Source organism: Chelonoidis abingdonii, chromosome 7 (assembly GCF_003597395.2).
Source record: "Chelonoidis abingdonii isolate Lonesome George chromosome 7, CheloAbing_2.0, whole genome shotgun sequence".
NCBI classification, from domain to species: domain Eukaryota; kingdom Metazoa; phylum Chordata; order Testudines; family Testudinidae; genus Chelonoidis; species Chelonoidis abingdonii.
Genome location: NC_133775.1, coordinates 20,563,691 through 20,577,984, shown reverse-complemented (window position 1 = coordinate 20,577,984; position 14,294 = coordinate 20,563,691). Strand labels below are relative to the sequence as shown.

Below are 14,294 nucleotides of genomic sequence, written 5' to 3'. Positions count from 1 at the left end.
GGAGTCAGGTGCTCTAATTGGCCACAGCTGTTCTAGTTAATCTAAAGCAAACCTTCCTCCCTTGGCAGGGAATAAGGCCCCCTGCTAACACTCTTATGCTGCCCTCTGGCCATGCTGTATCACATCCAATACCCATTTCAAGGTGAGGTAACATTTTTCTGAATCAGACAGCTATAGTAATAGTCCTCTTCGCTAGAAAATGATACTCATATCAACACCTGTCCTTTAGTAACACATTTTCACTTCCTTCCTACCTCTATTCTAGAGCCTGGAGGAAGTACAGTAACCCCTAGGCATTATTTGAAAGCTTATTGAGACTGGTTAGCTGTAACTCCTTATCAGAAATTAGCTAGTCAGCAGTGGCACTTCATGTTGGAGAAGATCTGAATATATTGCTTTTAATTAGCAGAAGCATATTTGTTCTGACTAGAAGTAGCAGCTGTCATGTCAATAATTTACCAGATACAAAGGAAGTGTTACTTCCTCATATAACACAAGAACCTAGGAGTCACCCAATGAAATTAATAGGCAGCAGGTTTAAAACAAACAGAAGGAAGTATGTCTTCACACAACCCAAAGTCAACCTGTGGAACTTGTTGCTAGGGTAAGCTGTGAAGGCCAAAACTACAATGAGATTAAAAAAAGAACTAGATAAACTCATGGAGGACAGGTCCAACAATAGCTATTAGCCAAGATGATCAAGGCCGCAACCTCACACTCTGAGTGTCCCTAGCCTCTGATTGCCAGAAACTGGGAGTGGACGACAGAATGGATTGTTTGACGATTGCCTATTCTGTTCATTCCCTCTGAAGCACATGGCATTGGCCACTGTTGGAAGACAGCATACTGGGCTAGACTGGACCATTGGTCTGACCCATTGTGGCCATTCTGATCTTAAATTTTGAAATGCCCCATGAAACTTCCCACATTTTAGAAGATCCTCAGATTAAGATATTATAAATAACACCCCAAAAGGTATTTCAAAATATGTCTTCCCCGCAGCAGGGATGAGAGTTGAAATGTTGGGGAGGGGGAAGAGAACATGGATATTGTCTCTCCTAAGCTATGGCTGGGATGATTTTGTTGGGAATTGGTCCTGCTCTGAGCAGGGGGTTGGACTAGATGACCTCCTGAGGTCCCTTCCAACTCTGATATTCTATGATTCCCTGGAAGGAAGGGGGAAGTAGTGATGGAGAGGATCCTTTTTTAAAGGAAAGGGGTCAGAAACCATAGCTGGAACACTTTCACTCCCCTGATCAGGTATTGCTACTCCTTCTCCAGCCACTGGCAGGAAATGTTGGGACCCCAAAAACTCTTCAGCCAGGAACTGGCTCCCTCTTCACATTCCCCTACCTGGTGAGTCTTTGCTGCACCGATCAAAGAGGAGAAGAAAACTCACAAGTAGCTGAATTTCCTCTCCTCATTGGTCTGTTCCCTTAAGAAAGGGAGGCAAGGAGGTAGCTCTCTTTCTGCTGTTAGCAGGAGACAGGGAACTGTGTTTTTCTTTGCTCTAAGCCCTTACTCTTCAAACACAGTAAAACACAGTGTCTGCTTCAAACTTCTGTAATAGCCTCCAACTCAGATTTAAACCTTAGCGTTCATAAACTGAGAAGCTAACATGAAAGCTAACATGAAAGCTTAAATTACCAGCTTGGATCTGATCTCGCTGCCACCAACCAGGATTCAGGGCTCCTGGTCACCCCAAACCTATCCCTGGGGGACCCCCAAGACCCAGAACCCCTGGGTCTCCCTATCTCATCCCCAGCTTCCCCACTCCCTGGGTTAGCCTGAGCGATGCTGTACTAAACTCCTTGACTGCAAACCATCGAGGGCAATTTACCTCCCCCTGAGGCTATGCATTCAAACCTGGTCAAGCTAAGACAAAGAGATTTTCTCCTCCCATCGGAGAGCCGTAACTTAACCAGAGAAACCAAAAACCTCAACCAGTTTTTAAAAGAAACTTTATATAAAAAGAGAGAAAATTACGGTAGAATATCAACTCTGCATTCAAGAATCAATACAGGCTGTTGCTTATAATGGAGAAGAATAGGACATAACAGTCTGATTCAAAAAATAGCACATTTAAACCAGTCCAGCCAAAGTTACACACATGCAATATACAACTACAAAATATAAACCTATTGCTTTTTCCTTTTGTACTTACAACTCGGAAGCAGCGGAGGCTAGAAAGAAGCTTGGAGATAAGAAAGAACGTGTGTTCTCTCATGCCGAAAAGAAACCCAAAAGACACAGAATAAGCCAGACCTCCAGAGGTTCCCTCCCCTGCTTTTAAAAATTCCGGTTCTCTGATTGTCCTTCTGGTTCAGGTGTTTGGTTCCCTTTGCAGGTAAAAGAACATTACCCTTAGCTATCTATTTATGGACAACTTCACTAATACTTTTAAATTCACTTAGATTAGTAAAATCTTACCTTCAAAGAGAGTTGATATTCTGTGTTTTGGGTGATCCATAATCCTGCATTATGTACCAGACATCTAACAACCCACTTGGCACTGGTTGGGGGAGAAAAATGTTGTCGAGTTTATGACTGCACTTTGATACAAATCTGAAAATGTTGAAGAGGTTGAGGAAAGCCCTGCGAAGTCTAACTGATAAACAGAATGGTGTCTAAAATGGCACAAAACCATGCAGGCTAAGATCTTGAAGGGACTCTTTCTGATTTTTCATTCTGGATAGCACTTAGAGGCTACAGCGAGAGGCACTTCAGAAATGTTTATAGATTGACGACAATATAAGTACTAGACAGGTAGGTTATGTTTAGTGGTGTGATTGTACAAGAGAAATAAGATTCTAGGGCATCCATCCAACCATAAACTCGGATACATTCTTAAGGCTACATCCTGCCATCATTCAATGTATAAGAGCATGCTACAACATCAGCTGCTAATAGTTGCATAAAACTTGGAGAGTTAAACCATTCAGCCACTAAAACAGTAACCTCGTGGTTATGCCACAGGACTCAAGCACTGGACAGGTTTTTTTTGTTTGTCTGTTTGCAGATGTTGAGCCAGTAGAAAAACAAACTTTTCTGTGGCTACTCAAGGCAGATTAAAGCTCCATAGATAAAACATTCTGGTAGGTATCAGAGGAGTAGCCGTATTAGTCTGGATCTGTAAAAGCTGCAAAGAATCCTTTGGCACCTTATAGACAGACGTTTTGGAGATGAGCATTCGTGGGTAAATACCCACTTCATTGGATGCATGTAGTGGAAATTTCCAGGGCAGGTATATATATGCAAGCAAGCTAGAGATAACGAGGTTAGTTCAATCAGGTGAGGATGAGGCCCTGTTTAGCAGTTGAGGTATAAAAACCAGAGAGGAGAACTGGTTTGTAGTTGGCAAGCCATTCACAGTCTTTGTTTAATCCTGAGCTGATGGTGTCAAATTTGCAGATGAACTGAAGCTCAGCAGTTTCTCTTTGAAGTCTGGTCCTGAAGTTTTTTTGCTGCAGGACAGCCACCTTAAGATCTGCTATAGTGTGGCCAGGGAGGTTGAAGTGTTCTCCTACAGGTTTTTGTATATTGCTGTTCCTAATATCTGATTTGTGTCCACTTATCCTTTTCTGTAGAGACTGTCCAGTTTGGCCGATGTATATAGCAGAGGAGCATTGCTGGCATATGATGACGTATATTACATTGGTGGACATGCGAGTGAATGAACCGGAGATCGTGTGGCTGATCTGGTTAGGGATTCTAGCAGGGTTTTTCTTGTACGATTTATATCTATTTGTGACTTACTTTCTTGGTAGAAAGAGCACTAGATCTAAGCTCAATGGGAATATACCGTTTCTTATTATGTTACTGAAAATAATACTTGTTCATAATGAATAAGTAGGTATAGGATAAAGGAACCTAGACAAATTAGAGGATTGGGCCAAAAGAAATCTAATGAGGTTCAACAAGGACTAGTGCAGAGTCCTGCACTTAGGATCCCATGCACTGCTACAGACTAGGGACCAAATGGCTAGGCAGCAGTTCTGCAGAAAAGGACTTAGGGTTACAGTGAATGAGAAGCTGGATATGAATTAACAGTGTGCAGAGGGATGTGATCGTTCCCCTCTATTTGACATTGGTGAGGTCTTATCTGGAGTACTGTGTCCAGTTTTGGGCCACAAACTACAAGAAGGATGTGGAAAAATTGGAAAGAGTCCAGCGGAAGGCAACAAAAATGATTAGGGGGCTCTAGCACATGACTTATGAGGAGAGGCTGAGGGAACTGGGATTGTTTAGTCTGTAGAAGAGAAGAATGAGGGGGGATTTGATAGCTACTTTAAACTACCTGAAAGGTGGTTCCAAAGAGAATGGATCTAGACTGTTCTCAGTAGTAGCAAATGACAGAACAAGAAGTAATGGTCTTAAGTTGCAGTGGGGGAGGTTTAGGTTGGATATTAAGAAAAACTTTTTCACTAGGAGGGTGGTGAAGCACTGAATGGGTTACCTAAGGAGGTGGTGGAATCTCCTTCCTTAGAGGTTTTTAAGGTCAGGCTTGACAAAGCCCTGGCTGGGATAATTTAGTTGGGAATTAGTCCTGCTTTAAGCAGGGGGTTGGACTAGATGATCTCTTGAAGTCCCTTCCAACCCTGATATTCTATGATTCTATCATTAGTGGTGTCAAAAGTTGCAGTTAGCCCAAAGAAGAAAAATGTTCATGAAAGACTTTTTTAAGATTTAGCAGAAATAAGATATCTGATTAACTTTGGCTTAAGTTTTTAATAAACCCACAGTAGAAAAAAAAATCAAGCAAACTGAGTGTGGAGAATGCCCACTGACTTTTGGCCTATGTGCTCAAGTAGTTCAAAATCAGAAAGAAGTAGCAAGACAAGAAGAAAACTAGTAAACAAAAGATACTATAGATTGGTTCAGCATACACTAGTGAAATCAGTTTTGAAGAAAGAAAAACACCACAACTCAAATAAGAACAAATAGTTACTAATAACCCTAAAACAAAAGCAAGGAGCTCATGGACAAATCTGACTGCAATGTGATTGGGACTGCATGCAAGGAGTAGATAAATCCTTAATATAAGCAATGCTAATAATTCTTGCCCCATATCACCTGTAAATCTCCCACAACCTTATTAATCTTAGCTAAAGGAGGGGAAAAGTGTAGGATTTAATTCTCCCAATACTAAGCACTACTAGATGATGAGATAGAGGGGTTTTTTTCCCAAAGAATCAAAAATGAATTTATCAAACTCAAATATTCCTCCTTCAAGGCTATTTGCACATATATCCTATACAAGGTGCTTGAATGAACAGAAATTCCAGAATGGTGCTTAAATGTAACATGTCCCAATGCAGGACCAGACCTTATAGAGACTTGAAAATAAGTACCTTTTTAAAAAATTCATTCTTATATTAAAAGCAGAGCTTTGAATTCTGCACATTAATTATTTTAGGTAGCAGTGTAGCCATTTTGTCCCTATGACTTCTCACTAATGACTCCTATTGAGATCAGTTGGAGTGAGGCTAGAGCATACTTGTTGATTAGTTTGAGAGTCTTATTTCACGTTTAGCTGGGGAAAAGATTAAATGCTCCTCTCCACCCTAACTGAAATCCTAACAGTTAACTGAAATACTATAGCAACCCAATGTGCGTACAAAGGCTTACAAGAAGGAAATTGTTACGGGGGAGAAAAAGTTCACACCTTATCAGTCAATGCTTCATACAGAAACTGATGCTGTCAATGGTGGTAAATTGCATGAGTCATAGTAAGATCCTGTAGGTTTTATAATAACTTAAAAATATATCAAAGGTATGTGTAAGATCAAAGGAGCTGGTGCCAAACTAACACAACTTTGACAGACAAACTTCTGAGAAGTTTTCTTCTTTAAGAAGAGCTGAAAAGTCTGTACTATGTGATTTCATAGGGTGTAGTTTTGAAGTCAAGCTAGCAAACACATGACCCGATAGTGAGCATCACATATCTTATATTAGAGCTGGCACAAACTGATTAATACTAATTCTCTTTATGGTCTTACTATGTGTTCCTAGAAACTGTCACCTATTCCTACAATATGGAATAGTGGCAACATCTACTGTTCACCTCATATTTTATTGTGTGTTTGCCTGTCAGAACACATGGCCAGATTCTGCTCTGTTACAACAGTGTAAGTCAGAAGTGACTCCACTGACTTCTGGATAGAGCTGTTGAGAAATTTTCCAACAGAACGTTTTTCCATCAGAAAATGCCAATTTGTTTCAATCAAAATGTTCCAAAGAAACATGTCAAGTTAGTTGAAACTGACAACAGAAACTAGGCAGGTTTCTAAAGGAAGCCTGCCTGGCTTTCCTGCCACCATGCTTGGCCTCTCAGCAGCCCACCCGGCAGGCTGATAGGTAGTGGAGAGCCTGAAAGTCCTGGCATTCAGGGTGCAGCTCCTTGGCAACCTCTGCTCCCAGGCCTGTGGTTCATTGGCAGTCTGGGTCCCAGGGTCCCCAGCTCCAGGGCAGTATGTCAGGCAGATGACTCCAGAACTAGGGCTTCCAGGTTCCCAGCTCAGCATTCTTAGGAGCCCTGGCTCCTGGGCTCCCTGCCTGTGGGCTCCAAGAGCCTTGGAAACATTTCAAAAAGATCAAAATGAAATAATATTTCAGCTTTTAATAAACAACATTTTTGGAATTCCTGTTTTGCAGGAAACTTCAGAAATTTAATTTTTGTTCCATTTCCAAATGAATTATTTTGTCTGACATTTTGGAATTTCCCAATGAACAGGAATTCCAATTTCCGACTATCTCTACTCCTGGATTTACACAGCTGTAACTGATGGTAGAATCTGCCCCACATTTTGCATTTATTAATATTAAACTGTTCTCAAACAATTTCTAAATACATGTTAGACAACAGATTAACATGGCAAACTGCATATTTTATTACCTGCTTCTGGAGTCTGTATTCGAAATGTGCTCCAGTCACTCCACATTCCTCTGTTGGGGTGAAATTTGCAGCAAACCTGAAATTCATACTCTGTATGTGGCTTCAGATCATGTAGATTATATCTTGTAGAATTTAAAGTTTCAACCTTTAATGGCATTAAATGTAAAGCATATGTAATATTAAACTTAAGAGGAAATAAAGATTGAATGAAGTAATGCTCTGAATTATGGATAATTTATATTCTGCCTGAAGCCTGTACTGCTATCCAGGGTTTTCAGAACCCAAAGCAGTGGTAACTTAATGGTCTTTTTTATGTGGTGTCAGGAATAAATCAATGGGGACAGCTCCTCTGTTTGATAAATAATTGGTAAAAACAAGAGTGCTTTTACCTAAAATTACCTTTTTTCTTACGTTTTATGTGCACACACCCCATATGCTGTCATAATAAGTTCAGAGCACCTAGTTACCCAAAATCTGAGATTGGTTTTGAGTGATCACCAGCCAGGTTTCCGGGAGCCCTTCTTCTGTCTGATTGGGAGTTTAGGTGTCAGCTCATTGCCTGAAGAAAAGTTTCCTCAAACTGCTGCGAGGCATATTCTTAACTCCTGGTAGGTCACTAATTTTCTAGTTTTAGCAAACTGCTCATTTCTGCAGTACTGTCAAGTTCTGGGGTTACTCACAGAAATATCAGTTTGGGAGTTACAGTACCAGCTATCCTCATGTAGCAAAAAAAAAAAAAAATTAATACAATGCTTAAAACCAATGGTAAACTAATTCAGTGCAACCCTAAATAACCTTTTAAAAAAGAAAAGGGTAATGAATATTTTGGTTTGCAGTTTTCCAACAGAATTCTATAGTTAACAATCTGAAGATAACAAACTCTTCCATTTTTCACAAATTCTGTTCTCAATACTTTATATGATTCCTACTTTTTAAAAAACCCTAATTTGTTTATTTGAGGTCCGACTTGGATCCTGTTAAAGTAAAAGGGAAAAACTCCTATTGACTTCAATAGGAGTTGGACGAGGCCCTTCATCAGTTTAACAAGTGTGGTAGTTATATGTTTATATCTTATAACTCTGAAAGTGTAATACAAAATTTCTGGCTTTTGCTGAGATGCAGCAAGTTACTTAATATATGTCTGAACACAGGGCTATGTCAGACATGAGGGCCGTGATCCTGAAAAGATTCAAATGAATATTTGACTTCGCTGAGGCTACTCATTAGCATAATATTAAGTACATGAATACGTTCTTTCAGGATTAGGGCCTCACATGCAGAAAACTTCAAACCAAAGATCGTGTTTATGATGGATGTTTAAATTAAAGTTAATTTCCTATATGAATTATTGCATTATCCTAAATTTGGTGCCAAAAAGAAGAGATGCAAATTTGAAGGAAAAAAACTTGGCAAAAATAATTAAACAAAACCAAACATCAGTGACCAGCAACTTCCCTTTTTTTTTTCTTGAAAGAATTATTACCATATTCCAGGAATGACTGTTAACCGGTCGGTATCTTAGTCTAAAGCTTTGTGTCTGTTGTTGATCCTGCCATATGACGGTGCAATTTGTTGCAGAAATGTTGTCAAATTTCACTAAAATATCTGTTGGAGAATGAGGTTTCACTAATAGCAAAGACCAAAAGAATAAAACAAAAACCAGTTAGATATGCAATGTGATTAGAAATCGTTGTGTAAGATATGATGGAATATAAATTTCAGGTAAATTTACACTGGGTCACTTCCTTATTAATTTATATTAATGTTACTTTACAATAAGAACCCCCATCCAAAGCTCTGGATGTCTTCGAAACTTGAAATTTATTCACTAAGGCATATACTGGTATATTCAATCTCTTCAAATCAGCTCCCTAGTTCTGCTCATTTCAGAGACAAGTAACACTTACCTATGTCTATCAACATGAATGTAAAGGGTAGGGAAGAAGCATTTCCTAGTCTATTCGAGGCAGCAACTACAGCTGTATAACTGGATTCAAAATTCAGCTTGGTTAGATTCAGTGAGCCGTATTTAGGATTCATACTTTCTTCTGCAAAATGTAAGCATTCTGTCTCATTTGTTAGCCTAGAACAAAAGAGAAACCTGTGATTAAAATCTTCAACACACACTCTGTGGGCCAAATCCTCAGATGGTGTAACTGAGCAGAGAAAAACCTGCCCTGGACCTATATTAGGATGCAGGACAGTTTGAGAATGTTCCCTAGGAAGGGGCAAGCTTAAGGAGCTATTTAATACCAGTTCCAGTATTAAACATCCAGATTCAAGGGGGAAGCACATCTAGAAATGGGGTGTAGTCCCTGCACCCTGCCTAGCCCAGAAGGTGCTGAGGAAATGTGGTGCAGTATCTGTGGGGGAAAATGTGAGCTGAATAGTCGCTTTATGCAACTAGACTCATTTTCATGAACCTGAGTCATATACTGTCTCCACTGTGCTTTTCCCCAAATAGTTTAAACGTAAGCCAACTGACGTTTTCGGGGACTTAATAAAAAGAAATAGGCCTGCCAGAAATAGTAAGTTTTCAAGCTATTATTCAACTGTAGGCCAAAAAGAACCTTGTCCATCAGTTACTTACTGTACCACATAGGTAGTGTCTATGTGAGTGAGTCTTCCTTTATCCCAAGTGCAAGTAAGGTTCCCATCTCTTCCGTACTGAATACAGGATACATTTCCAGGCTGGTCTGGAGGATCTGAACAGACACTCTTATCAATATTTGAGGTAAACACTGGTAACAGAGGTATTAAGAAACTCTCTTCTACACAGTCTTGAGTTTTGTTTTGTTGCCTTTGTTTTTAAAAACAAAAAGTTCAGGGTTCAGGCTGTCTTTTAACTTAGCTCTTTTATGGGAGACTGGCTTTTTATTTACTTAGAAGAACAAATTAAAGCTCCACTTTCAGCAAGCTGTTTTCATGGTCTGACCACTGTGCAGAGCCCCAGTGAAGACAATCTGATTCTACATAGATGCAGGAGCCTCAATGTGCACAGCCTGGATAGGATTGGGGCCCAAAAGCCTGCCTACAGCAACTGATGACTGTTCTTAAAAAGCTTTCTTTCCCCATGAGACACGAGAGTATTATCTCCCATAGGCTACTGGAAACTCTATGGGATTCCACTGCACAGTTTCTTATTCACACTAGGATTCACAGGGGAACTACTGGGAGTTTGTGCCCTGAATCACAAATCTTGGGGATCCACTGGAGGCTAGATCCATCTATGCCAAGACACTACATCTGCATTTTGGGGAACCCTGCACCCTCCAATAGAGCAATCTGTTGGGGATTTTTCCATCTACCACTGCCTTGGAATCTTCTGTCCCCTTCACACTAAAAGGGGCATTCCACTGAGGAGGGTGGGAGAGACACAAACGTTAATAAAGCGTCATGTAGTATTTTACAAAGGGGGAAGGGTCAATGTGTTTACAGTGGGCTGGTGATGCATGTGTCCAACCTCTTCCCAAAGTAAAGCATATGATACTACAGTGGTGAATGTCCACACATGCACTGGGGGAGATCAGTGTATGGAGGATCCCTGAGGCACAATCTGGCCCAGAGCAAATAAATAACTCTGGCTATAATAACCTATCCATCACCAATGGACTCACTAAAGTAGTTATTCCACTACCACTTTGTGATGTGTTTCTCAGAGGTACATCACATCTGATACCCTAAGAAGAAAATGTTAGAATAAGAAATAGGAAATGGTTTCTCCTTACTTCCAACATAGATGTCAATTCCACAGATGATTTTTCCATTCGATTTACATTTGCAACTAAATGTGTGTCTTCCATATGCAAGGACCATTTCAGAATTATTGAAAATTAGCTGCTTGCATTGTTCACCTTGTTTTAGCCGGCATGAGAGGGTAATGTTTGATCCAGGAAGGACTACTGAATCTGTGCTAGCAATCATGTCTCCTCTTTTGCAATTTTCTACAATACAATGGGAAAAACAAACAGGGTATATATATCAACAAAGAGTCCTGTGGCACCTTATAGACTAACAAATGTATTGGAGCATAAGCTTTCGTGGGTGAATACCCACTTCGTCAGACGCATGAGTATTTATACTCACATGATCTCTTTTTAGAATGTGCAAAGCCTTTTGTTTGAAATTTCCTAGAAATGTATCAGTATTCATTGCAAAAATTTATAAAAGGGGTGAAAATCGGTGCAAAAAATTAACTTCAGTTTTTTGGGTAAGTATCAGGGTTAATATTGGGGGACAGGAGGACAGAAAAAAACAACAGATTACTGAACTGCCATCTCTTTCCACAGTGGGGAGCTGGGAATTCTGAGACCAGGGAATTCTGTCACTTTTCTTTCTGAGGACTTGGCATTGGGGCGCATTTGTATGCACGCACATCCTTCACTACATTGCCTTACTTTAACAGACAGCATCACATTTATACTTAGATTAATTTATTAACACAAATACGTCTACCTAATGTAATGGATTGGATTTTCTTAACATAATCAGTATTTTCATGTTGAGTGGTCTAAAATTTGTGTAAATGTTTGGGGTTTTTTTGTTTTTGTTTGTTTTTAAAAAAACAATCAAACCCAAGTAATAGCTTTTCTAAAACTTGGGAATTTGCGGGAAAAAAATGAGTTATAAATTGAAAATGAAGGGCCTTAAGCATAGGGTATTTTACAAAGCAAAGGAGAATCCTTCAGCAGTATAATCCTCTATCATAATCCAGTTAGAACTCTGGATTATGATTTGTGCCTGGCACTAAATTTTCACTGATATAAGGGACATCATGAATGAAAGCCAACCTACTTTCTTACTGAAAAAAGTACAATCCAAGGAGACACCTGAAAGCAGAACTTTATCTTCTGACAAAAAACACTATGCATATTGGTGAAATAGCAGCAATCATGTGCCTATTGAGGTGAATGGTAAAACTCTCTCTGAATTCCATGGGAGATAGTTCCTATGCAGATGCAAGGATAGGCAGGTGTAACACCCAATTCAAACAGAAATGTGCATATACATTTGATGTTGCTCAGTGGCCCTGGAAAATGATGGAGCAGCATTTCTATTTATTTGTTAACCTAGTCAACTCCGTCTATTTGGAAATGGATTGTATGCAAGATGTGCCTCTCAGATAATCAACAGCAAATCTCTAACTTTAAATAAATTACTAGCAGTTATTTCCTGTAGTAGCCTTGAATTCACACATCAAACAGAAGTGAAACTTTAGTTATATGCAGTATAAACAAATGAAAGTGAGTTGCCAATGGTTGCATGTATTGGCTCTTATCTTATGCACCATTTGGTTCTGAAAATTGTATTCAGTGAAGACCAGCCTGATCCTCCAATGCCTTGCACTTTGTAGGGTTGTTTACATTTGTGCACCATGGGTGTAAAATGCTGCCAAATCAGAATAGTAGTGTCATACATCCTCTATGACAAGGCGCAAGGGAGCAGAGAATCACATCCACTATTCTTAACAGCGTTATGCAATTAACTGAAAATGAATTTTTTAATAAGAAAACAATCCAGGCAGGCATCAAAGTTACAGTTGTGTGACCTCTGGAACTTAAATATAAGGAAGGCATTTTCCAACAAAGCACTCAAAGATGGAAGGAGAAACAAATGAGACTGTTCAAGATTTTTCTAAGCAAAGTTTCTGTTAAGAAATCAAACACTTACCTGTTACTGCTTGTACCAAACACCAAATTGCCACGTGCACAAGCCATGTGGAAAACATTTTGTTCTCTAAAGTGAAATGAATGCCTTTTCCCTGTTTTTAAAAATAAAAAACAATATATTAGAATACTCCTTATGTTACAACATCTGCAACTTAGGACATCAAAGATGCTTGTTGCAATATTTAATTTAAAAAAATAATCCTTTCACACACACGGATAAATTGTGGCTTACTGGAGGCATTGGCTAGAGAGCTTATTGACTGCTTCTGGCAGGCACTATATCCATGGGAACATATGGACTAAGTGTGCCTCCTTCCACAGCACTTTAAAAGGATATAGCATATGCTTTCCCCCCCCCCCCCAACAGTCCCTCTTTACCAGCCCAACAGTCTAAAAAGGCTATGAGGAGGTTAGCACCACTAGCAAGTGCTAGCCATTGTAGTGTTTATGGTTAGGAACCACAAGGACAGACTGGGGACTAGCCCCTGTGCAAAGCAAGCATAAGGATCTCTGTTCATATCTTACTCGCTTCCCCTTTCTTCCACTACTTTGTATATCTAAGCAGGATTAGTCATCCAGTACTTAAGGGTGACATTCCCCAGCTCCCTGGAGTTCTGCCATATTTTAGTCTTTGCACAGCTACAAGGAAGACAACCTGCCAGGTAGGGGCACTCTGCAACCCTTGTGTGCTACAGAATTAAACTCTGCAATTTTGCTCTGTAGGAGCCCAGAGGAGGAGGAGTTAGCAGACAGGACAGGTGAATGGTGAGAAGAGAACAGTAAGTGGCCTTGTTAACTGGATGATCCACTGGCTACAAAGACCGTGGGGGGAGAGGGACTAGGAGGGGCACATTGCCTGCTGCCACTCTTCAAAGTCTGTGTTCTGACTTTTCTTGGGTGACCCAAGATACTGCCCTAAAGTGAGTGATGCTGTGTCTTCTATACACAGAACAGGTAGCAGAGGCAGTGAAAGCTTCCCTGTTAAATAACTCCAAACTCCTCTAGGGTTTAGGGCATAGTCTAGCCTCGCTACTGAGAAGGCCACTATGGGAAGTGTTATTCCAGCATGAGGAAATTAGTTCAACCGTGCGAAATTCAAAAGAGAGGTTATAAGTCAAAGGCTCTATATTCTCTTAGGAATCAGTCTTGTTGACTCCAAGAAAATCATGGATCAGGTCCTACACAATCATGATTTTTTTTTTTTTAAACATAGAAGTGGAGTGGTTCTTACTTGCCTTCTGGCTTTTGAGCCTTTAGGGTTGCCAATATGGGCTGGATGTATTCCTGGAGATTTCATCACATGATATAGTCTTTAATTAAAGATTAATCTTGAATTCCTGGAGACAACAAGCCAATCCTGAAGGGCTGGCAACCCTACATGAAGGCCATAAACAATTTTTTTTAAATGAAACCTGAGACTCTCACAAAATCCAGAGATTCAAGGATCTAGAACTTTACAAAAAACACCAAATAATGCAAGACTCATAATAAAATTATGGAAGTTGGCAATACCACAATTCTTTGATCCATCCACTTCCACAAAATGAAAGGCAGCACAAATGATAAAAACACTGCTGACTTTTAAACTGTTAGTTAAAGTCTACCCTACAATAAACAAATGGCAGGCAGATGTAATGGAGGCAAACACTTTTTTTTTTAAACTAAACAAGATTTAAGTTTCAAGCTTCCAAAGGATTGATACATTTTTAAAAATTATAAATAATATGTCT

At 39.7% G+C, this 14,294-nt stretch overlaps 1 protein-coding gene across 1 annotated transcript in view; it reads right to left on the bottom strand.

The window, feature by feature from the left end:
* The window catches only part of IL12RB2 (interleukin 12 receptor subunit beta 2), a 35,847-nt gene extending 23,224 nt beyond the window's left edge, over positions 1–12,623 (bottom strand). The window contains 7 exon segments of the mRNA XM_032771935.2: positions 2,434–2,512; positions 6,896–7,040; positions 8,379–8,521; positions 8,803–8,978; positions 9,486–9,600; positions 10,624–10,839; positions 12,566–12,623. Coding sequence (XP_032627826.1) covers positions 2,434–2,512; positions 6,896–7,040; positions 8,379–8,521; positions 8,803–8,978; positions 9,486–9,600; positions 10,624–10,839; positions 12,566–12,623 — 932 coding nt within the window.
* Positions 12,624–14,294: the final 1,671 nt, after the last annotated feature.